Source organism: Raphanus sativus, chromosome 1, assembly GCF_000801105.2.
Source record: "Raphanus sativus cultivar WK10039 chromosome 1, ASM80110v3, whole genome shotgun sequence".
Taxonomy (NCBI): domain Eukaryota; kingdom Viridiplantae; phylum Streptophyta; class Magnoliopsida; order Brassicales; family Brassicaceae; genus Raphanus; species Raphanus sativus.
In genome coordinates, this window is record NC_079511.1 from 13,637,374 (window position 1) to 13,662,128 (window position 24,755).

Below are 24,755 nucleotides of genomic sequence, written 5' to 3' on the forward strand. Positions count from 1 at the left end.
TGGGGGTGTTAGGGTTTAGTTTTGAAAAGAGGGAGGATTTGATTTGGGGTTTTCATATTTTTATTAAATGATAAAGGGTATGAAGTTTAGTGAAGGAAATAGTGGATTTGTTTTTGGAGATGAAAAGCATATGAGCTGATGCCTCGTGGAAGCTCCCTAGGTGTCCGGTGTTTTGACTGAAGTTTTATTAATGGTTTTACATTAGAAGATTTATTTTGAATAATAGATTATGAAAATTAGTGGATAAAATCTTTACAAGAGATCTGCAACATAGGGATTGATTGGTTGTTCCTGTAGTTTTAGATTTTTTGCTTTAGAAAATAAGTTATAAGATTTTTGCTTTGGCTTTAGTTTTTTTGACTTTGGATATTTTTCAAAGCATTTGATAAATGCTGTAGAAATTTTGATTTTTAGAACTAATATATTTCTTTTTAAAGATTTTAGGCTGTAGCTTTAGATTTTATTAATAAAGCTTGATTGCTTTGGCTTTATTGATTTAGAGAGATTTATGGCTGTGTGGAGCATTCACAGTCATCACCAATCATCTTCATAGTTTAAGAAATACGGTCAAACCTGAATCTTATATTGTGGTTTATGTGATTTAGTCAGACATGAATCTTCGTAAGGTATGTAGAATTATCGACTGTAAATTTTTTTATTATTTCTATTAGTTTGTAACAACATAACTATCCGATGTTAATTTTTAAAAGTATTTTTGTACATTATAATTATATAAATTAATATTATATTTGTTTTATTTTCATTATTCATAAAGTTAGTATATTCTAGATTTCACCCTTTACATATATATATAAGAAAAAGAATTAAGCTTCAACAATTATATTTCATTAGTTAATAATTTGTTAAAACTAGGCAACAACTATGAAATTTCTTGTAAATTTCAGAAAATCAAGGTTTAAAGTTCCGGAGAGAGATAGTATCGTAAGTTGTCGAATCGTCTTTGTAATATTTCTCATAATTATAATGTCATAATAAATCAACGTTATAAAAAAATAAAATAAAAAACTAGGTAAAAACTATGAATCCGAAGAACCGAGCTGAATTCGATCCAAAAAGTAGTACTTCATCCAAATCAAAACTGGTTAAAGATCCAAACGAATTCAAAATTTGGTATCTAGAAAAATAGAACCGGATCCGAAACAAATTCGAAAGATTATACGAACGCCCAACCCTAGTTTTACCGACCTTTGTCGCCAAGTTTTTTTCTCAGCTTACTAAAAAAGAATGTGGTAACTTAACAACGGGCCTAAGTAAATGCAACATGCCTGACCAAATAACTAATGGGCCGTTTTGCTCAGAAGCCCAAGTTACCAAAAAAAAAAAGAGAACAAAATCAAAAATCTCTTGGCGTCTTCTCCTTCGTCCTCAAGACGCAGACCGAGGAGGGAAAAGAAAAGACAGGAACCCCTAAAAGCCTAGAACCCTAGTCGGAATTAAGAAGCACCATCATGAAGTGTAGTAGCTGAAGACCTTTTTTCTAGAGATGCGTTTTCTGCTTCGTCTTCCTCAAACCCACCTGCGGAAACTGTCTAGTTCGATGTCACTACTCATGGGTTCGAAGCAGTTCCTCGAGTTTTGTCTTCTTCCTTCTTTTGCAGCTGCAGCTTCTTCTTCTCCTTCTTACACCCGTGGTGTTCAAAGGCAACTCTCCTCCGTTTCCAGAAGATTTCGTCCGGTTTTAGCCTCGAGACCCGTGTCCAAAAGCAGCCCTTATCACCAAAGGCCCAATGGTGTATCTCCCTACACTTCAGTTTCCAGATCCCCAACTCCTGGTACCTCGTCAATGCTTGAGTTAATCGCTCCTCTATTAGTGGTGCTCTGTTTGATGAATTGCTCAACGTATTGTGACTTTGTAGTAGTTGATCCTGAAGATGGTGCTGTGCAATCTAGATTAGCCAACTTGAGGCTTAAATTGGCTGAAAATGGAATTGATGCTCAAAACTGTCCCTCCGGACAATACAGTGGTTTGATATGTCCCGAGGTATAAAAGCATTTCTCTTTATGTCTTCTCCTCAGGCGTCATGATATATGCCAAGACTTGAGAGTACTATTATGTTAATGTTGTCCTTCTCTTTTAGCATTGGTGCTGAGTAACTGTAAAAGGCTAAGTTTATATACTTAAAGACTGTTCTTTATGTGCACATCAGTGTGAAGGTGGTGACTCTGGAGAAAAAAGTTTGTCTCTTTTCATTGCTGCTGATTGGTATGCAATCTTGGTTTCTCACCAAATAAGCTTTGTTTATGAGAATGTTGTTTATGATGCCTTTTAATTCACAGTTCTTCGGCTACGTGGAACTGCTTTAGAGGGAAGTGTGGGTTGAAAGGTGGAGTACGGGTGAGTTGCAACACCAAGCATGTCTTGAAATTCAAATTTTTGATTAAATTATCTTCAAACCTTTCTGCAGGTGGATGGTAGGTTTACAACATCTGTAGTTCCAGTTGGGAAGGTCGAAAGAAAAGTTACGGTGGAGAGTTTAGAGCTAGAACCTCTCTGCGATGAGGTTGTTGTCTTCTACATACTTATTCTTCTTTCTTTCTTCTCTGTTTACTGCTTTCTTTAGAAGAAAACATCTGAATTTGATTTCTTGTGTTCTTTGGTTATGCTTCAGATTGAGGATTATTTCGCTGCAAGAATGATTTCAGCAGAAACACTCAAGAGAAATCGGGTTATGCAGAAAAGAATAGGTGATGAGGTACTAAAGAATATTCTTCTGAATCTGTTATTTTCAAGCCTTTTCTGTTACTTGGCTCTCACTGGTCCAATCTTGATTGCAATTTAGAAATCATGAACATTCTTTTCTAAAGGAACATGCTTGCTTCTGGTCCTGTTAGCCTTCTTCTGTTGTTGCTTTGGTTGCTTCTTCTTACCTTAAGTTCTTGCTTTCATTTATGTGGCAGATTGTAATTGCTTTTACGTATTGGCAAAGAGGGGAGCTTGTGAGTGTCAAGTACCGTTATCTAACTAAGAAGTTCTTTCAGGTCCATATCATACAACTTCCCTTTCTAATATCAGACATGAACAACTCTCTCTCGAGCTTTCTTCTATTATGACTATATCTTACATGTTTTTATGTTTGGGTTGTTTCCTTCAGGAAAAGAATACACGGAGGATCTTTTATGGGCTTGACGACATTGAAAAAGCATCTGAAATCATTATTGTAAGTGTGCCTTTACCTCCTATTGAATGACCACATGGTATTGATGATGGCTTTAATTCTTTGGGGGAAATTTTAAAACTTAATAGGTTGAAGGGGAAATAGACAAACTTGCGATGGAAGAGGCAGGTCTTCGAAATTGTGTATCCGTTCCTGATGGAGCTCCAGCCTCGGTTTCTTCAAAGGAAACTCCACCTGAAGAAAAGGTTTGTCTTTGTCTTTAGGTTTCATACCCTTTTTATCTATCCAAGTTTTTCTTATTTGATTTCCCTAAGAACTTTACTCTTCTGTGAAGCTAGGACACCAAGTATAAGTTCCTATGGAATTGCAATGACTACTTAAAGAAGGTATGTGTGGCAATTTATTATTTTGTTTGATTGCAAGAATCTGGATATTAAAAGTATTTTACTAATCTATAGGCATCTCGGATTGTTATTGCTACTGATGGAGATGGAGCTGGCCAAGCTCTGGCTGAAGAAGTTGCACGGCGTCTTGGCAAAGAAAGATGTTGGCGTGTCAAATGGCCCAAGAAAAGTGACGATGAGCATTACAAAGATGCAAATGAGGTCAGATCATAGATGATATATATAAACGTTATGCAATTGCCTCATTGGTATAGAACTAACTATAGATGACCTGCAATGATTTCTTACTTGGATGATTCTCTTTAGGTGCTTATGTCTATGGGACCTCATTCACTCAGTGAAGCTGTTCGAAGTGCGGAGCCATACCCTATACAAGGATTGTTCTCCTTTAAAGATTTCTTTGATGAAATTGATGCCTATTATCATCGGACTCATGGACATGAGTATGGGGTTTCATCCGGGTGGAAAACTTTGGACAACTTCTATAGTGTAAGCCTTAAAGTTATGCTTTCATTAAAAAAATACTGTTGTATGCTCTCATTATCTGATGTGTTATCAATTTGTTTGCTGATCAGGTTGTGCCAGGGGAGTTGACGGTTGTGACAGGGGTTCCTAATTCCGGAAAGAGTGAATGGATTGATGCTCTCTTATGTAATCTCAACCATAGTGTTGGCTGGAAGTTTGCGCTCTGCTCAATGGAAAATAAAGTGTGTTTCTGAATTACTCCATTAATGGAAATAAAGAAACTGCATTAAACTATTCTTTCCCTGATTGGGCTCTTGTTCTTGCTGCTTGCAGGTGCGAGATCACGGCAGGAAACTTTTGGAGAAACATATACAGAAACCCTTCTTTGATGCAGAGTAAGATTCTCTCCTTTGAAAAGATCCAAACTTATCTGACTCAAGCACAAAAACTTGCGCCTTGTATTTAAATTTGTTCTTTCTTTGAAGTGGTGTGTAATCAATCACCTCAAGGTTATGTTTCTCTTGTTTCTCTTTTGGCTCAACAGTTATGGGAGAAGTGTCCCACGGATGAGCGTTGAGGAGTTGGATGAAGGGAAACTGTGGTTAGATGACACCTTTACACTCATAAGGTAAAAAACCCTTCTGCCTTTATAGAGCTTATGCAGCTTTTGACATGTTGTGTTAAACAATATTTTGGTGTTTTGTGTTGTCAGATGTGAACTGGACTCACTTCCAAGTATCGGATGGGTTCTGGAACGTGCGAAAGCTGCTGTTCTTCGGCATGGGATACGAGGACTTGTCATCGACCCTTACAATGAGCTTGATCATCAACGTACTCAACGACAGTGAGTGATGTGGAAAATGTTTTCACTTCAATCAGTCTTTATTTCTCTTCTGAAACACGAACGGTTTCTACTCGTTTTGGATAGGACGGAGACAGAATATGTTAGCCAGATGCTTACAAAGATAAAACGATTTGCGCAGCATCACTCATGTCATGTCTGGTTCGTTGCACATCCAAAACAGTTGCAACAGTGGGACGGTGGTCCACCAAACCTTTATGATATTAGCGGGAGTGCGCATTTCATTAACAAATGTGACAATGGGATTGTCATTCACAGAAACCGTGATGAAAAAGCTGGGCCTCTTGATCTAGTGCAGGTGAGCACCATTATGATTCCTCTTAAATCTGGTAATTTACTTTTAAAAATTGCCTAATTGTCCTTAACAAGGTAATATAACTTTTGTGTGTTTCAGATTTGTGTCAGGAAAGTGCGAAATAAGGTTGCAGGACAGATTGGTGATGCATACTTGTGTTACGACAGGTACATTACCTCTTCAATTACACTCTTTTTGCAAATAGTTGTTCACAAGACTCCAGAGTTTAGATTAAAGAGGTGCATTCATAGATTGATAGTTCAGTAATGAAATCTTTTTTGTTCAACAGGGCAACTGGTTTGTTCTCAGATTCTCCTATAACACCTGAAAAGCCTGAGAGGAGATCAAGCCGACGGCCATGATCTGGTTTTTGTGAGTTAAAAGAACGTCAAACACACATTGGGACATAGTCGATAACATTTGTCTGCTAAATTTTATCCTTTTGTTATCCGTCTGTAAGAATTAAAAGACCGTCTCAGTTTAATGTGGATGGTTTACGTGTTACTCTCTTCTTCTATCATGGTGGGTCTGATTAAAAATACGTGACTTTAGATTTGATTTGTGTACAGCCTGATCTGGTGATCTTTTGTTGCTCTGTCTCTTTCTGTAAGTCTGGGCTGTTTCTCTCTGTTTCATCATATCCTTTTATCGCGGCTAATTATGCGGGGTGGATTAGCTGGAACAGTTGACTTTACCAACTTCTCTGTTATCATTATTGCAACTCTTTGCCAACTGCTTCAATCATTTCTACTTGTTTATCTTGATTATTTTTGGCACGCAAATAATATTAGTTTTATCAAGCAAATTTAAATGTCATCATATAATCATTGGGAGGTCATTAATAGGATTGGAATACATTTTTATTCGCGTCAAAGATATGACCAAGATCAACATTTATTGATATCTATGTTATTATTTTCATCTTTTTATTAACAACTAAAACTTATTGATGTTAGTAATTCTTATTTTGATATGGTTAAATATCGTAAACACCATTTTTTACAAGTGTTAAGTGTTGATAAATGTTTATTGAATATTTTTTTTTTCTTGAAGTTCACTGAATATTTAATAAATGTAGTATGAATTGAATCCAATCAAACAGCAGACTTTTTTTTTTGGTAAAAACAAACAGCACACATTTGAATAGATATGTTGGCATATTTGCCAAATATTATTTGGTGTCACCAGCTTAAAAAGAGAACGTTTACTTACCAAATACAGGAGAACCTGATTGATTAGTTTAATTATACTTGTAATGATGAATCATTATTGTAATGATTCACTTTGAAAAAAAAAATATTTGAGGGAGGAAAGCATAGAACCGTTACAAGGAAAAGATTCTTCTCAGATACTGGTACTATCTAATTACAAGTGTTCAAATTATAATTTGGGTAAATCCAAATAGTAAAATTAACATCAAACAAAACAAGAACACATTGAATCTTCGTTTTACAGTCAGCAAAAACACAAAAGAAATGACTTTTGGTTGAATAATCCGTCCGTTGCGCCGAACATACTCTGTCGAATAGTCCACGTGTCGTACTCTGGGTGGATGACCAGATCAGCAGAGACGACCGTTGCAACATATGCGAAGACGAACGTGAAGGGACCCAGCGGGGATATCTTTTGTGCAAACTTTTGAATCATTGGATGGAGGAGAGAGAGATTGAAGGCTTTTCAATCCAACGGCTACGGTTTCTCCTTATTTTATTTTAGTGGTGGGCCCCAATATTGACCGTTGCTTAGAGTGGGTGGGGTCCAGTCCAGGCCTAAAAGCTAGGGCTTCTTCTCTCCATAAAACTCAATCCTTTCTTCTTTTCCTTTGATAAACCCTGAGGAAGTCAAATTGAGAGATTCTCAGAGAAACTCGCATCATCTTCTTATTAAGGTAAGTTTCTCTCCAGAAGTAGCTAAGGTCGCTGAGCTAGGGTTTTCTCATGTATGGTGTTTAGCAAGAATCTTGTGATGATTTCAGATCGCAACAAATCAAGAAGAAGAATTTATTTTTGTTATGTTTTGATGATAAAAGATTGTTTAAATCTGATTTATAGGCAAAGGATTAAATATGACTGCTGAAGTAAAGGTTGAGGAGAAACAGGTGGAGTCTGAGGTTGTTATTGCTTCTGTGGAGGAGGAGGAGACAACTGTGAAAGCTGTTGTTGAGGAAGAGAAAGAGACTAAGGTTGAAGAAGAAGAAGAAGATGACACCAAGCCCAAAGGTGTGGAGAAGATCTCTTCTTTCAAGGAAGAGAGCGATTTCTTCTCTGATTTGAAAGAGACCGAGAAAAAGGCTCTCAGCGATCTCAAGACAAAGCTTGAGGAAGCTATTATTCAAAACACTCTCTTCAAGGAGAAGAAAGAGAGCCCTGTGAAGGTGGAGAAGAAGAAGGAAGCAGAGGAGAAAAAGAAGAGTGAGGCTGTTGTTACTGAAGAAGATGCTAAAGCTGAGACTAGTGAACCAGCAGTTGTTGCTGAGGACAGCCTCAAGGAAGAAGCCAAGACTGATGCTGATGTAACCCAAGTGGCCAAAGCAGAGACCATTGAGAAGGAAAGCCCTGAAGAAGAAGTAAAGGCTGAGGCTGTTGTTGTGGACTCTAAGGAGGAAGTGAAAGCTGAGAATGTTGTACAAGAAGAAGAGAAGAAAACTGAGGCTGTTGTTACCGAAGAAGCCAAAGCTGAGGCTGTGGAGCAGGAGGAAGAAGAGGAGACTGTTGATAACGATATCGAGCTATGGGGAGTGCCACTGCTTCCAAGCAAAGGAGCCGAAGGAACTGATGTGATCCTCTTGAAGTTCTTGAGAGCAAGAGACTTCAAAGTCAACGAAGCCTTTGAGATGCTCAAGAAAACCCTCAAGTGGAGAAAGGAACACAAGATTGATTCAATCCTTGGAGAAGACTTTGGGGAGGATCTCGCCTCTGCAGCTTACATGAACGGTCTGGACCTCGAATCACGCCCCGTCTGTTACAACATCTACAGCGTTTTTGGTAACGAGGAGCTTTACCAGAGGATATTTGGGTCAGAGCAGAGCAGGGAGAATCTATTGAGATGGAGGTTTCAGCTGATGGAGAAGGGAATCCAGAAGCTTGATCTGAAACCAGGAGGTGTTACTTCTCTTCTCCAGATCCATGATCTCAAGAACTGTCCTGGACTGTTCAAAAAAGAGCTTTGGGTTGCAATCAAGAACGCAATAGTAGCTCTGCAGGACAATTACCCGGAACTCGTCTCCAGAAACGTGAGTTCATATTATCATCATTCACTTGTCTTCTCGCTGTTACCTAATCTCTTGGCTTGTGTAAATTGTTTTTAATGTTGTGCAGGTATTCATAAATGTTCCCTTCTGGTTCTATGCTGGCAGCACTCTCCTGTCACCATTCTTAACTCAAAGAACCAAGAGCAAGTTTGTTGTGACTCGTCCAGCTAATGTCACAGAGACTCTTCTCAAGTAAGCACCCAATACTAACCTAACCGCCCCTCCTAATAATGCCTCTAATCTTTATCATAACATTTATGCATTGTGGCTTGATGAAGGTACATTCCAGCAGAGGAGATCCCGGTTCAGTACGGTGGTTTCAAAAGAGATGATGATACCGAGTTCTCAAACGAAGCTGTTTCTGAAGTTGTCGTTAAGCCTGGATCATCTGAAACCATAGAGATCCCAGCTGCTGAGGTAAAGAAATTAAAAAACCAAAGTCCGTTCTTTGTTTCAGGAGTGGTAAAATATCTATCTACTAATGGTGTCTTTTGTTTGTTTCATAGACTGAAGGGACATTGGTGTGGGACATTGCGGTTTTGGGATGGGAAGTGAATTACAAGGAAGAGTTTGTGCCAGCAAATGAAGGGGCTTACACTATAATTGTCCAAAAGGGGAAGAAGATTGGATCAAACGAAGGACCGTTGAGGAACAGTTTCAAGAACAGTGAGTCTGGTAAGATTCTTCTGACCGTTGACAATGTTTCCAGCAAGAAGAAGAAGAGAGTTCTGTACAGGTACAGGAACAAGACGGAGTCCTCTTGCTGAGATAGAGGCTTTTCAGCAGATCATCTATCTAAGCAGTCTATAAAATATTCTTTTGCTACAGTTAAATGTTTGATGTTATTATTATTATTTTTGAGTGATACTTAGCGTGAGAAAGAGATACTGCCATTGTTTAATTGAAATTCAATCTTTTGCTTCTTCTGTTATGAGATTTCTTTCTATTGTTTCTATTTGATTCATTTGTTTTTGGATTAAATTATTGTATCAATGAATAACTAGATTTTGACCCGCGCTTTTGAAGCGCGGGATATTTTAACATGAAAAATTTCACTAATAATTTAACAAATATTTTGGTAAATTTTAAAAAGTGTGTATTTAAAATATTTTTGCATTTAAATCAGTATTTTTAAATTCAACCCAATTGCGATTATACCGGTTAATCCGGAGATCTGACAATTCAATTTATGTTTTTAAAATATTCATATTAAAAAATCACTAAAACCCGAGACTAACCGATTGAACTGATGGATGACCGATATGTAATCTAATTGGATTTAAATTGTAATTGTTTCATAATTTGTAATCTTATAATCGAAATTTTAAAGTTCACTATTTTGCAATTTATGAAATTATGACGTTTCTACAAAATTTTGAAGAGAAAATGGTAGATATCAAATAATTAAGATTAATTATGGTATTATTTGGAAACATTGATAGTAGTATAAAAAATATATTGTTTGGAAACATTGATAGTAGTATAAAGAAATAAGTATATTGTTTGGAAACGTTGATAGTAGTATAAAGAAATCCCCTATATATTAATCCTGGAACATTGCAACATTGTTTGGTAGCCACGTGTCATCATGAGAATTATTCTGAGGATTGTTAGAGAAATAAGTTGGTCCATCTACACATATATTATAGTTTTTATTAAATAACTATTAAATCAATTATTAATATACAAAAGAATATTCTCTATTGTTTCCTTAAATAAAAGCTACGGAACTTCCTAATATGATTGACATATATATCACCATTAATGATTATGAGTAATAAAGATTTGATAATAATTTTTTATCCTCTATACTTTTCGTTTAATTTTATTTGTTAAAATAAATTAAACAATCACATTAAGCATATAATAAAAAAATTTATATTTTTTCTTATATGTTGTATTTCGAATTTTTTAAAACGATTATAAATTACTAAAAATGGTACAAGCCTCACATTGAAAATTTTGTGATCAATGGTAACTTTTTTTCAGTTCAGCCTATCATTTTTAATGGGTCTTGAACATTTTTTAATGATTAACTAAATAAATCATGTACATAAAAGAAAGTGTTTTGGTTTAAAAATTGTTGCATACCCAAAATCAGTATGAACCATCGTCACTTTCATTTAAAATTTGGTTACAATAAAAAATATATGGTTGGGAAAAAAATCTGAATCCAAATAACCGAACCAAATCCAATCTACAAAATAGTATAGAACTTTAATCAATTTGGTTAGATATCTGAACATGTTTAAAATTTTGGTATCTAAAAACCAGAACCGAACCCGATTCGGACCAAAATATTTTGGGTATCCGAGTATATTCGAATCAAATTTATATACTTAAATATATTATTTAAAAAAAAATATCTCAAAGAAATATACAAAATACTTAAGATGTTTTTAAATTGTCCAAAATATTTAGAAATATATAAAAATAGTAAAAATTATATATTTAAAATAACTAAACATTACTCAAAATACCAAAATACTGAAAATATCTATTCATTTTCTATCCAAATATTTAAGTTAAACCAATTTTATGTTAAATTTAAGTTTTTTGGTATACATTATTCAAATTTATATGTAACATATTATTTTTATTTTTATGTTTTGAGAAATTTAATGTATATATGAACTTTAAGTTTTTAAAAAATTAAATGGGTTATCTGAATCTAAAACCAAACCGAACATATAAAGATTCGAACCAAATTTGCAAAAATCCAAACCGAACCTAACCAAACCAAATGATACTTACCCACATGTCATCCCTAATCAAATGTAAAAAAAATTATTGATAACAAAAAAATGTATTATTTATTTAGATACAACATATTTAAAAAAGTTCACTCCGCGCAAGGCGCGGGTTATCATCTAGTAAGTATATTGTTTGGAAACATGGATAGTAGTATAAAGAAAGGAACATTAGTGATTTAATGTATGTTTAACTATAGTGTATAAAGGTGTATTTAATTTAAAAACTTACAAAATAAATGTTAGGTCCAACAGAATGTTTCTGTTTTAATAAGATAGATTATGTTCAAGCGAGTATATGATCCTGATGTTTTCACTTTTCAGGAATAAAATGGCCTACTAACTGTACTTCATCCTCGTTTATGTTTGGTTAACTTTTAGGTATGTAAGATTGTTTGGAGGTACAATAATAATTCTGATATTTTGGATCATAACATTTTGGTTATCCAGAGAATTTTCACTGACAACAAAGGAGTCGTTGAGTATATCTCTAACCTAACATCTTTTACATGATAGCAATCCATGGTAGACCTGGGCATCCGGGTCCTCGGGTCCGGGTCTTTCGGGTTTTAGAAATTTAGACCCAGATAAGTATCTGTAATTTTTCGGGTCGGTTCGAAGTCTGGTCTTTGTCGGGTCCGGATCGGTTCGGGTTTATAATTTTAATACCTGTAAAATGTCCACAATTTTTTGGGTCCATATCAAGTCTGGATCGGGTTCGGATATTTAGCATCTGAAAAAGATGACATACCCAAACTCACTCAAATTTAATTAATATTTGTCACATATATCTAAATATTTAGAAAATAACTTAAATTAAACTATTAATAATTAACATAAAACATTTTAAACTCTAAATTTTATATTCTAAAGCTTCCTATTACTTAAAACTGTTACAAAATAATAAAGATTGTTAACAAAAGATATTTCAACTAAATAAAAATAATATATATAAAACAGAATACAAAAAATCATAGTTTTGAATATACATGTTTTTAAGTCGGGTACAAATCGATTCTTGTCGGGTCGAATCTATTCGGATCGGTTCTTTTCGGGACCGGGTCTATTCGGGTCCGGGTCTATTCGGGTAAAACAAATTTAGACTTAAAAGGTACTTGTAAACTTTCGGTTCGGGTCGGGTAATTTCGGACCGGTTCCGGGTCAAGTCTTCGGATCCAGGTTAAAATGTCCATGCCTAATCCATGCATGACCCCGAAAACCCAAAATAAATTAGAAGGATTGTTAGAATTCTTAGAATCTAGTGTTATTGGTTTATAGATTCTCACATTCTTACTAGAATCAAGTGGTATTGGTTTGAGGATTTTATAATTCTACATAAAATCTCTTGTTATTCAAAAAGTTTGGATTTTAAAGATTCCATAAATCTATCAAATTTAGTGTTATTGGAGGTTGTATTTGTTAAGCTAGATGGGCTTCACACTTAAAACCAATTGGTGATTAGTGGAGTGACCCAACCATCTTATATCTATTCTATTAAAACAGAAGTACAAAATTAGATTAACCCTTAATTTTTCACTATATTTATATTGTCATGCCACTGAAGTATTAAATGAAGTTATATTTAAGTATAATTGTCTTTTCCTAATTTAAATAACAGATTTAAGCATTTAATGTTTTTTCCTAATTTAAATAATATATTTCCTTAATAAAATCTTAACCAAAATATATTTCCTAATATATTTCGTATTAACATATTAAATATTTTTAATATTTATTAGTAATAAATAATAAAATAAAAAATCACACATCATAATCAATTTATATAAAATATAAATAAGATAAATTTTTTCATATATTATTAGCATAATGCTTCCTATATAAGTCAAACTAGATTTTGACCCGCGCTTCGAAGGCGCGGGTATTATTTTTCATTTTTATGAAATATATTATTTGTTTGTAACTATTGAATGTATTTATCTTAGTAAAACTTTCTTTATAATAAATTCGACACATAGAGTGTCTCTGGTAAACTATGTGTTTTTCTGGTTTTGTTTTTTTCCTTCTCCAATCAACATATTTATTTGGCTTGTTGTTCAAATAAATGATTTTAGAACGCAACTGTTCAATACTTTTACATTGATATTTTGTTTAAATAATGTGACATATTTCTATATTAGTTAAATATTTACATTGTAATTTAAATTTGTATACAAATCAACATATGTGTATAGTTTGTTGTTAAAAGAAATAATTTTAAAGCCAAATGTACACTACTTTTATATTGATTTCTTTTTCAGTTCATATAAATATTTTAAATATATTTATTTCAACTGAACTTATTAATATTTTGTTAAATTGGCCCCTGAAATATTTTTTATACATCAATATTTATTTTTCATAATTAGTGTTATATATTCTAGATGTATCATAATATAACTAACGATATTCAAAAGACCTGGACCGAATCAATTTATATGGCTATTTTTGTTATAAATATCCGAGCCCGTATTAGATATATTGGTTATTTAGATATTTTTACGTTCCTATACATCAGAACCGAATTCATCCAGATCCAAAATGACCAACCTCAAAATCCACACATAAGTTTATAATATTTAAGCGGGGTTTGGTTTCAAAAAAAAAAAACGATACCCGAAAGATACAACATATACTTAAATGGACAGATAATATTCATGTCTAACTATTTTATAAATTAATAATAAAAATTCTTTCTATGTGTTTGGCTAAATTAAATGAAATAGAAAAAGTTTTCTTATCAAGTAAAATAATTATATGGAGTGAAAAATAAGTGGTAATAAATGTAACACGTTTTAATTATTTTGATTTAAGTTATTATTTTATTCACAAAATTATATCTTTGAATTTATTTTTGGGTACGTAATTTTCCACCGATTGAAACTAAAATAATAATATTTTAGTAAAATAAACTAAACCAAATGTTTAATCATATGTAAAACCTAATTATTTAACATTTTTCATTTTATAATTGGCACAAATGTTAACATGTTATTCATGTTTCTAAACAATTCTCATTTGTTATTAATTTATTGAAAATAAATGGCTAAATGTATAAATAAAAGAAAGTACACATCTCTACTATCCATGTTTCCAAACATTTTTCATTTATTCTACTATCCATGTTTCCAAATATATCTCATTTATTCTACTATCCTTGTTTCCAAACAAACTCCAAATGTACTTCAACTTTAATAATATAGATTTGTTATAAATATAAGATTTGTTTATATGATACACTAGGATATAATAGACGACTAAATCACAAAATATAATTCTTTTAAAGTAATAAATAAAATTGTTATGTTTTAAAATGTTATATTACCAATTATGTAATACATTTTAATTTACAAATATATATAGTATACGATTAGTACAGAAAAAAAAATTAAACTGAAAGAAAATATTTATACGGTCACAGGTCAAACTCTAGAAATAAACAAAAACAACGCAACATTATTTTTCTTTAACAAATTTATTTTAATAGAAATTATAGTTCCAAATATGGTTATATATTTTATGTATTTATAATTTCATTGTCTTTTGTATTTGAGGGATGCTAAGATTTTTGAATTGGAAAAAATTCTGACCACCTCTATATTATTTTAGTTAGGAAATTTAAGATTTATATCAGAATATTTTATTAAAATTTTAATTTTAGTTTTATTATAACTGCAAAGATTAATTTCCAATCTAAATTTATATTTAAATATTACAAATACATCATTGAATATTAAAAAAACATAAAATAAATACCCGCCCGGTCGGGCGGGTCAAGATCTAGTATTGCTTAAGATCCCTTCCAATACCCGATGTGGGACTTATGTCCCTAATACGCCCCCTCGAGATGATGGCTCTTTGAGCGTCAATCTCGGAATGTTTGGGCAATGATCGATGGGCCAACTTTGGGCCAGATCGATGATGGATCGGGTTGGACTGCGTGGGTCGGGCTCTGATACCATGTTAAGCTAGATGAGCTTCACAATTAAAACCAATTGGTGATTAGTGGAATGACCCAACCATCTTATATATTGCTTAAGATCCCTTCCAATACCCGATGTGGGACTTATGTCCCTAATAGTATTTTTGACAAATTAACTCATTAAACAAAATTTTGAGAATACTAGTTATATCCCTTAGAGGGTGTTAGTGGGAGTTAGATTTATATAGAGTTTGTTGATTGTAAAACTTGAAAGATTTTTTAAATTTGAAAAGAGTTGTAGAAAATTTTATGTATTGTGAGAATCTATGAAAATAAATTGTTATAATGATTTTAAGAATCTAAGGGATATAACTAGTATTCTCAAAATCTTGTTTAATGAGTTAATTTGTCAAAAATACAACCTTCAATAACACTAAATTTGATAGATTTATGGAATCTTTAAAATCCAAACTTTTTGAATAACAAGAGATTCTATGTAGAATTATAAAATCTTTAAAATAAGGGTTGACTGCCTAAAACCCCCTGCAGAGTTGCAAGCCCTATCTATTCCCCCCTAGACTTTTTGGCTCTTGATCAATCCACCCAGAAATATAAATTCTCTTCATATCTCTCCCTAAACTTTTTTAACCCCCCTCCTTAATCAATTTCGAAATTGAAACTAGAGGAACAAAAAACGCGTTTCGAAACAGTGATTGCCCAACTAAAACAATACCAGACCCGACATTAAAAATAAAACCGGACCCGAGTTATAAAAAGAAAATTGGGATCAAATTGAAATTAGGTTTTTTGTCTCTGTTTCACGACACAAACAAAGAATATGACAGAGAAAGAGAGAGAGAGAGAGAGAAACACAAAAACGAGAGAAGAGAATGCGGTGGAGAGACAGACAATGAGGAACAATGAAGATGGTACCATGGACGAAACCCAGACACAAAGTCTGGAAACGATGACATTAGTTTCAGTCTTTACAAATCCAGTCTAATATTTACTTAACATGTAGTAAGTTTTGTAACAGGAAGTAAGTTTTGAAACAATGACATTAGTTTTGCAACACTGAGAAACGTCTCTCTGTTCTTGTCCCTTTGATTATCAGGTTTCATGTTTTGATTATCAAAAATGTCTCTCTATTCTTGTACAGGTTTCGTAATAAGATAAACAAGTCAAACTCATGTTTTAAACTCAAGCATAACCAAGCATAAAGAATATGATAATCTCAGTTACTGAAGGAAGAACATGATAACTCTCTCTATGTGTGTTCCTCGTTTCTCTCTCTTTCTGTTCCCCGTCTCTCTCTCTTCCTGTTTCTCTCTCTCTCTCTATCTGTTCCCCGTCTCTCTCTGTTCCTGTTTCTCTCTCTCTCTGTTCCTCGTCTCTCTCTGTTCTCGTCATCGTGTGTCTCTCACTGTTCTCGTCGGCTCGTCTCTCTCTGTTCTCGTCGTCGTGTTTCTCTCTGTTCTCGTCGGCGTCATGTCTCTCACTGTTTCTCGTCGGTGTCATGTCTCTCACTGTTCATGTCATCTCTCTCTCTCTCTCTCTGTTCCTCGTCGTCTTCGTCTGTTTGTTTTTAGTCGTATGTTCTTCAAGTTCAGATAAAATTAATTCGAAACCGTAATTTTAATTTAGCCCCACTTTGATTACGAACACAATTTACAAAACGCAATTAATTTACCTCTAGTTTCGATTTTGAAATTGATTAAAGAGGGGGGTTAAAAAAGTTTAGGGGGAGATATGAAGAGAATTCATATTTTTGGGTGGATTGGTCAAGAGAAAAAAAGTCTAGGGGGGAATAGATAGGATGTGCAAGTCTGCAGGGGGTTTTAGGCAGCCAACCCTTAAAATAATAACCCTTGATTCTAGTAAGAATGTGAGAATCTATAAACCAATAACACTAGATTTTAAGAATTCTAACAATCCTTCTAAATCATACTTCCACTAACACCCTATTCTTAAAATCATTATAACAATTTATTTTTATAGATTTTCACAATACATAAAATTTTCTACAACTCTTTCCAAATTTAAAAAATTTCTCAACTTTTACAATCAACAAACTCTATATAAATCTAACTCCCACTAACACCCCTTAAATGAAATTTGAATGGACAGTGGAATTACTTTTATCTAAAGATGAAAACATCATCTGTTATATACCGATATATATGATCGACATATTCTATTTCATCATTATCTACTTCTAGTTTGGTGTTTATCTTATAGTTAGGATAACTACATGTATCATGTATATATACAATTGTTTAGTCGATGATCAAAGTAATCTTTCCCATTCATTATTCAACACGTTATCAGCACGATACGTTCTCTAAAACCCGAACTATCCAAAACCACCAAAAAACGCTAAAAACGGCGCATCTTAAAAATACTCTATCTCTCCAACCGTAAGGATCCAGACGACGAGCCACATATCAAATCGAAGCTCTCGACGAAACGAATCCAACGCCGTAAAAATCGTGTCAATCAGATCTCAGACGCTCCCTCACGCTCTGTTTCAATACGCGTCGCCAGTAACCTTAAAACCCCTAATTTCGGTGCAACTTCAAATCGATCGATCTCTTCAACCCTAAAAAACCAGACGACGAGTAATATATCAAATTGAAGCTCTTGACGAGACGAATCCAACACCGTCGGCCTCGCCTCTATCTGATTCTGGACGCGCCCTCACACTCTATTCTAAGACGCGCCGTCGAGTGACCTAAAACCCTGAAAATCTAAAACTCATCTGACGACTTCAAACCGTTCGTTCTCTCAAACCGTAAGGATCCAGACGACGTGTAATATATCAAATTGAAGCTCTTGACGTGAAGAATCCATCGCCGCAAACCTCGTATCAATCCGATTTGATACGCGCCCTCAAGATCCGTTCCAATCCGCACCGTCAACTACTGTTTCTAAAGATACAAGAGGTTTTTGCTCAACCTAGGACACGCGACCAGTTCCTGATCCGTTCTCGGTGGTCCAAATCTACACTTCAAAGTTCTAAAGGTAAACTTTGATACACTAAAAAAAATCATAATCGAACATGGTTGATTGATAAAGGAATGACCATTAAAATTTTGCAAAACCCCAAATCAAACCCTAGCAAAGATTAATAGGTCCAAACCCTTCCATGAGTAAATCGAAACTCTTAAACCAAAAGTTCGATATGAGATTGTTTTACAATTAAAATCGAAACCACAATGGTTTCTAAATCTCAAAACCCCCTTGATCTGAATGATCAAATCGAATCCTTAAACCTAGAAATCGATCAATCTCCTAAAACATAAACAAGATCGGTTTTCATCCAAAAACATCTAATTTTTTAATGATTCCGACTTGAATATTGATCTGATTGTCTAGTTTGATTTTTTTTTAAAAGTTGTTCTTGATGTTTAGAACTGCTTAGGATTGAGAATTATACAAACCCTATTTTTTTATGAAATCCGATTGCAAATAGGTGTTTTCGATTGAAATTGTTAAATTTTAGTCTACTTGCTAGATGATTTCCCTGATCAATGTCGAAATTGACTTGAATCATTAGGGATTGATAAAAAAAAAATTATAGAAATTTTCTAGATTGCTAGATTGAAAGAAAAATCGGATTGCATTGCATAAATTTAAAGGTTGAAAGAAACCAAAGCGCATTGCTATATTGACTAAAATAAATCGGATTAGATTATATAATTTAGAGGTTGAAAGAAACCAAATCACAATGCATAACTAAAAGGTTGAAAGAAACCAAAATGCATTGTTTGAATATGATTATAAGTCAAATAATAAGACTCTAAAATCTATATTTTCAGATGTCAAATTTGGATTATCCAGCCCTTAATCTCTCTGGAGATAATTATGTAAAATGGGCCATGAACACTGCAAGTGTCCTGAAGATAAGAGGACTTGACAGATGTATCATCAAAGGCGAGTATGCAACTGAAAATGAAAAATATGGGGCAGTAACAATTATTCGCCAACATCTCACTGAGGATCTCAGAGATCAGTATCTAAATATTGAGAACCCTCTAGACCTTTGGACAGAGTTAAAATCCAGATACACAATAGTGTTATTACCAAAGACTAGGCATGAGTGGATAAATCTCAGATTTCAGGACTTTAAGTCCGTAGATGAAAATAACTCAGTTCTAATCAAAATTGTTTCTAAATTGAAACTATGTGGTGAAGAGGTAACAGAGGAAGATTTACTGGAAAAGTCATTCCTCGCAGCTGATCCAAGGGATCTATTGTTACAATATACCTACAGAAAAAATGTTTCACCACTTATACGAATTTGATCTCGTATCTAGTACAAGCTGAGAAGAATAATGAGATACTAAAGAAAACCAGTGAGATGAGACTTCCTGAAGCCAATAAGGCTGGTGACAATAAGGGTGAATCCAAAGAAGCCACGTCCAGAATAATAAAAGGAGTGGTCGGCATATACATTGCCTAAGAATCGAGATTTCGACATTCTGATTTTATGTTTTGATTTGTTTGTCATTTACGATTTTTTTATATAATAAGAGTTGTTTTAGTTTTATATTATCATGTTTGATTTGCTTGATAATTTCTTGACTGATAAATGACAAATGAAAATTTAAAAAATGAGTATAGTAATTAAAAATCATCCGACCAAAGGCATTGCCTAAAAAGGGCATGAATTATTCACCCAAATAAAAGTCCCATTTGAGTTATAAAATTTTGAAAAATGAATGGTTTCCACATTGAACCAATGGGCAAATGAAATATAAGTTCCTTAAGATTATAAAGAAAGTAAAAATCGCCCAAGGCATAAAAATGGCCGAGACTGTACTCCCAACTGATCTAAACTATGCTACAAGATCAGTATGATAAAGGCAAAAGGCCTAGGTAACCAGATAGGTTGGCCACGAAATTTTATACACTTTATGGCATGACTGGACTAGCCATCCAGGTCTTTAAAATTGATGCAAAGATTGATATCGAAAAAAGGCACAAAAGAGTTATCCCATAGAATCTCACGTTGTGTAACATGTACACAAGGGAAACTCAATAGGCTATAATGTTCCAAGCATCTAAAAGATTTATAAGCATGTTCATGAGGGGGAGAAATGACACTCCCGTGGTACATGAACAACACTAAAAATCCGAGTGACATGGTCTATGACCATGATAGAACTTGGCCGAATTCTTTGTGATACAAAGATCACTAGCTAATGCTTGGGAACACATGGATTTACATGTAATAAAAATATGCATCAGGCCATATAAAGTGAGCATAGATATTCCCATCTAAGAATGATAAAGGGTCATGATCCAGACATAGACCATCCTAAGAGATTATGTATAGACCACCACAATAATATGTGCCGTCTAGGATGGAACCTCATAAGAAGATGAAATAAGATTGGGAATATATGTTGGATATGAGAATGCTTTCTCCCACGATTTTATAAGAAACCTTGAGCCAAATATGGGTGATCAGATTAAGGCCAGGTTTACGGATTGCATGATTAAATCCGACTATCCAACATCAGGGGGAGAAAGAAATAAGCTGGTACAAGTATAAAGAAATGGAATGGTATTAACCATCCTTGTCTTGGCAAGATCCTCGGACCAGAGAATATGATTTAAGACGTCCAAAGAAAGATCATACAAAGCTAGCTAAAAGAATGCCAGACAGATTAGACCCGAAAAGAAAAGAAAAGAATGACTAAGTCATACCAGCTTAAGCACCATGAAATTAATGTCCTAGAAGAGACATAATCAAGTTGCTATAGAGTCTAAAGATAGACCAATATGTTCCATAAGATAAGGAACCTCGGAAATGAAAAGAAAGGTGCATAGAAATGACATATCCGAGATCATAAGAGAAACCAGACCAGACATTGAGATAAGGCTGCGCAGCTAAACATCTAAGATACCAGACCATGTAGTTTGGGACGCCAAACTGCAAGGTAAATGAAGGTTCTTAGTAAGAATGAAATCTCTAATCGATTAGTTCATGTCTGGAACACTATAAAAGAAGTGTCGACACATAAAAGATAAAGATGCATAAGGAAATAGCACTTGAGTTTAAAAGATATAAGCGAGGATCAGAACCCACGAGAATACAAGAATGCATTCATAGACTAAAGGAAACCATGGGGGTTCAAAGAAAGATTCAAAGAATCTATAAAAGAGATGGGTGTATTGGCCATATATAGAAACACCATCTGATAAAATAAAATCAGTGAAAAATAGGTCATGTGTGGGAAAGGAAAAGAAATCGTGAGACATGGACTAAGGTGTTCATATTCCTATTTAAAGTATTCAAGAAATGGCTTGATTACACAAGGATACTCACAGAGACCAAAGGAACATATTATAAGGAGATATACTCCTATGTGGTGGATGCTACTACAAATTCGAAAAGGTCTGGATATAAGTAAGAAATAAATGTAGTAAGTAGCATATTGATCACTGGATAAAGAAATGATAAAAGTATCAAAAAGATGAGAAAAGAAAATTCTCATAGAATAGTTTTGTTCCTAAGCTATTCATGGACTGAAAACAAAGCAGCTGCAAGTGATATGAAAGACTAAGAAAATACTTAGTACAATCAGTCCATAGATCCTTATAGAGGATATTATAATTCCTTGTGTTTATGTTTATATCAAACCAACCTAAAGAGAGGTTCAATGGTTCAATGATTTCAATGATACAAGTTATCGATTAATTTTGGACAGAATATGATGGGACTAGAAATCATAGCCGTGTATGAGTTGAGATCAGCACGCCACAATTACATGGTGTAATGTGAGATGGTCACAGGAGAAGGCAAAGAGAACCATTAATTCTCATGCCAAAGACTATTCGGCTCCATACATCCCAATCGTCCATAAGAATAACCAAAAGTAGTGTGGTGAATTGGTTCAGATCGACCATATCGACCAGCATGCGTAATATGGCTAATGGAAAGATCGACCAGCATATGGTAGTATCATAAAACGTGTGGTCAAGTACCAAATGAAGTATATGGGACTAATGAATGTCTATACATCAGTAAAGAAAGAAAGGAACCAATCATCATAAGAGTGGTCGAGGTTTATGGTCCAACCAAGTTCCACCAAAGTATAAGGTGGACCACATCATTATATCAGGCTGCAATACCTTAGCCATATATGAGTATATTGGCGTGTGATGACAAGGTCTATGACTTAACATGTATGTTTTCGAAAACATAGCATTGTCTACGACAAAATGAAAGAAGTCATGAGACATCATCTAGAGATAGTGACCAGAAGAATGTCTGAGTCAATAATAAAATGAAAGTATCCACGGTATGGCAAAGCCATGAGACTAGAGGAACCGTGGGACATGAGAGAACCTGCAAGAAAGATTTAATCGCAGGATAGAGGTACATCCAAGTACCGGTCGAGTACTATCCGAGTACTGATTGAGCATCATCCATCCGACCAGAACATGAAGACATTGTCGAGTGGTCAGCTTCAAAGGAGCACGTCTTGACCATGTCCAAATGAAGTTCCAGAAGGCCGGCGAAATTACAAAGTATTACAAGAAGCTCATCGACCAGATAGGAATGCATCGTCCAAAGATCTTCAGTGATGCATTCATCAGGGGGAGTTCATGTGTTGTACTCTTTTTCCTTATCCATGGTTTTGTCCCACTGGGTTTTCCTGGAAAGGTTTTAATGAGGCAACATCAAAAGCATGAATGAACCCTGAACCAGATGTGTCGATCAAGGGGGAGTGTTATGTACCGATATATATGATCGACATATTCTATTTCATCATTATCTACTTCTAATTTGGTGTTTATCTTATAGTTAGGATAACTACATATATCATGTATATATACAATTGTTTAGTCGATGATCAAAGTAATCTTTCCCATTCATTATTCAACATCATCTTTATTTTTGAAATCACTACTCGCCCATTTTTAGAAACATTGATTCAAAAAACTAGTGAATACGGAACGCCCTATTTCAATAAAAAAAACTTGTAAATACGTTGAAGGAAAATAGGAAGACAAAAGTAAAAAAAAAAGAACACGAAAGTCGATTAAAGTAATAAATACTCATCCTGAGTCATGACTCATGATAATCACAACTAATTATCAAAAAGAAAAGAAACAACTTCTGAACACCTACTTTTGGTTCCAAGAAAGGGACATTTGGTTAAAATTCCAACCATTGGCAAACTTATAGATAGGTTTGTCACAAGTAGGGCTTGAAATTTTATTCGACAATTTCGCTCGTTTTGTTATTCTTTTCGATTGGATTCAAAAAATTATGAATTTCCATAAGTATTGAAAGTAAATCAAATATTAAAAATTAATATACATTAAAAACAAATCAAATCATATATAACTTTTATAACAAATATATATACATAATTAAATATAGAAATTTAAAGAAATTTTTCAAATATGACTCAAAATTTGAAGTTAAACACAAAAATGACTCATGTTTTTTTTTGAAATTTTTATCTGTCATATTCACTCTAGAAGTTTGATTTATTCACGAAAATATAATAATAATAATTATTTTTTCTAAAATAAATGTTTACTCATTCATTCTCATCTTCCACATTTATTGACAACATTGTAATTGTAATCAAAACACAAACCACCATAAACAACAAATTTCAAACTCTAAAAGCACGTAACTCAAGATATATATTTTCTTTTTCAATTTTCTCTTACTTCATCCAAAAACCCTAACTTTTTATTTCAAAAACTATAAAATTATTAGAGTTACTCAAGTCCATGATTCATTGTGGAAACCGAAATTCGCGATGTCGATTTTCCGCAAAATAAGGAAAGTTACGAAACCCTAACTTTTCCAGAAGTCCCACATTAGCTGCGAGAACACAAAAACGAGGAACAACAGAGAATAGAATATCAATGGTATATTGAGCGAAAGCGTTTTATTGAGTAATAAGAGTTAAGATACATAGTTTCACCGAAAACATGATGAATAGGAGGTTACTAGCCAACGGAGAACACATAACAAAACGAAAAAACGTTCTAAATACAAACTCGCTAGTCAAGCCGCCTAAATTCTAAGTTCTCTAAAGCTAACAGAAGCTTCCTAGGTCTAAATTTTTGGATCCCCCCTTCCTTGCATAAACCTTCCCTTATATATGTCTTCTACGTCAGTCATCTTTTCCCCATTCTGCCCCCGGGCCGAGTTTATCATTTTGCGAAAATATTCCATTTCTTTCGATCTTCATGATTATCCTTCGAAACTTGACATTTATCTTCTCCTGCATATAATAAACAGACCGTCATAGTTACTTTGGGCTCAGCTTCGTATAACATCGTAAGTGGGCTTACAGCCAGCATTTTAGACTTTCTCAGAATGTATTGCGATTAAAACGTTTTTACGATTATGAGATGAACACCCTTAGTACGACGTCGGTTAACGAAATGGCCCAAATTAATTGTATAGTCTGGGTTTTTCAGGTGTTAAGTTAACTGTTGTCGTTTTATACAATTTTATTTGGCGATTTGGATGATGCTCGTCAAAATCGCCCAATTGCGAGTTGGATCAGGTGGTTCGGCTCGTCCGTTGACGGGCTAGACAGTGATGGTTTGTTCCGTCGATCGGGAATTGTTCTACTTTAGATATTTCTTTTGATCCCTAGAGATGTAATCTTAGACGTTGATTTTTAGATTA

At 34.0% G+C, this 24,755-nt stretch overlaps 2 protein-coding genes across 3 annotated transcripts; both read left to right on the top strand.

Annotated features, from left to right (window-relative positions):
* The first annotated feature begins 1,372 nt into the window (after nucleotides 1–1,372).
* Nucleotides 1,373–5,716, top strand: LOC108854908 (twinkle homolog protein, chloroplastic/mitochondrial). Of its 2 annotated transcripts, none has more exons than XM_018628964.2 (19): nucleotides 1,373–1,793; nucleotides 1,878–2,002; nucleotides 2,169–2,224; nucleotides 2,299–2,356; nucleotides 2,427–2,522; nucleotides 2,631–2,714; nucleotides 2,920–3,000; nucleotides 3,114–3,179; nucleotides 3,266–3,382; nucleotides 3,476–3,523; nucleotides 3,596–3,742; nucleotides 3,848–4,030; nucleotides 4,117–4,248; nucleotides 4,340–4,401; nucleotides 4,551–4,634; nucleotides 4,719–4,850; nucleotides 4,935–5,166; nucleotides 5,263–5,330; nucleotides 5,453–5,716. In XM_018628964.2, exons 1-19 carry the CDS (start codon nucleotides 1,505–1,507, stop codon nucleotides 5,523–5,525), a joined length of 2,133 nt encoding a protein of 710 aa, XP_018484466.1. In that variant the 5' UTR covers nucleotides 1,373–1,504; the 3' UTR covers nucleotides 5,526–5,716. The 2 variants fall into 2 exon arrangements, with proteins under 2 accessions (XP_018484466.1, XP_018485196.1); XM_018629694.2 differs by having other exon boundaries at nucleotides 1,881–2,002.
* Nucleotides 5,717–6,962: 1,246 nt separating this feature from the next.
* On the top strand, nucleotides 6,963–9,344 carry LOC108861342 (patellin-4). Its single transcript, XM_018635184.2, has 5 exons — nucleotides 6,963–7,051; nucleotides 7,215–8,395; nucleotides 8,481–8,605; nucleotides 8,692–8,830; nucleotides 8,920–9,344. Exons 2-5 carry the CDS (start codon nucleotides 7,229–7,231, stop codon nucleotides 9,178–9,180), a joined length of 1,692 nt encoding a protein of 563 aa, XP_018490686.2. The 5' UTR covers nucleotides 6,963–7,051; nucleotides 7,215–7,228; the 3' UTR covers nucleotides 9,181–9,344.
* Nucleotides 9,345–24,755: the final 15,411 nt, after the last annotated feature.

What these genes read in the sequence shown, in the direction of transcription:
- LOC108861342 (XM_018635184.2), top strand. Translation starts at nt 7,229, where the DNA reads ATGACTGCTGAAGTAAAGGTTGAGGAGAAACAGGTGGAGTCTGAGGTT. An exon ending in GTCACAGAGACTCTTCTCAA is followed by an intron (nt 8,606 to 8,691) that starts GTAAGCACCCAA and finishes GGCTTGATGAAG; the next exon opens with GTACATTCCAGCAGAGGAGA. An exon ending in TAGAGATCCCAGCTGCTGAG is followed by an intron (nt 8,831 to 8,919) that starts GTAAAGAAATTA and finishes TTTGTTTCATAG; the next exon opens with ACTGAAGGGACATTGGTGTG.
- LOC108854908 (XM_018628964.2), top strand. Translation starts at nt 1,505, where the DNA reads ATGCGTTTTCTGCTTCGTCTTCCTCAAACCCACCTGCGGAAACTGTCT. An exon ending in AGAAAAGAATAGGTGATGAG is followed by an intron (nt 2,715 to 2,919) that starts GTACTAAAGAAT and finishes TTTATGTGGCAG; the next exon opens with ATTGTAATTGCTTTTACGTA. An exon ending in TCTGCTCAATGGAAAATAAA is followed by an intron (nt 4,249 to 4,339) that starts GTGTGTTTCTGA and finishes TGCTGCTTGCAG; the next exon opens with GTGCGAGATCACGGCAGGAA.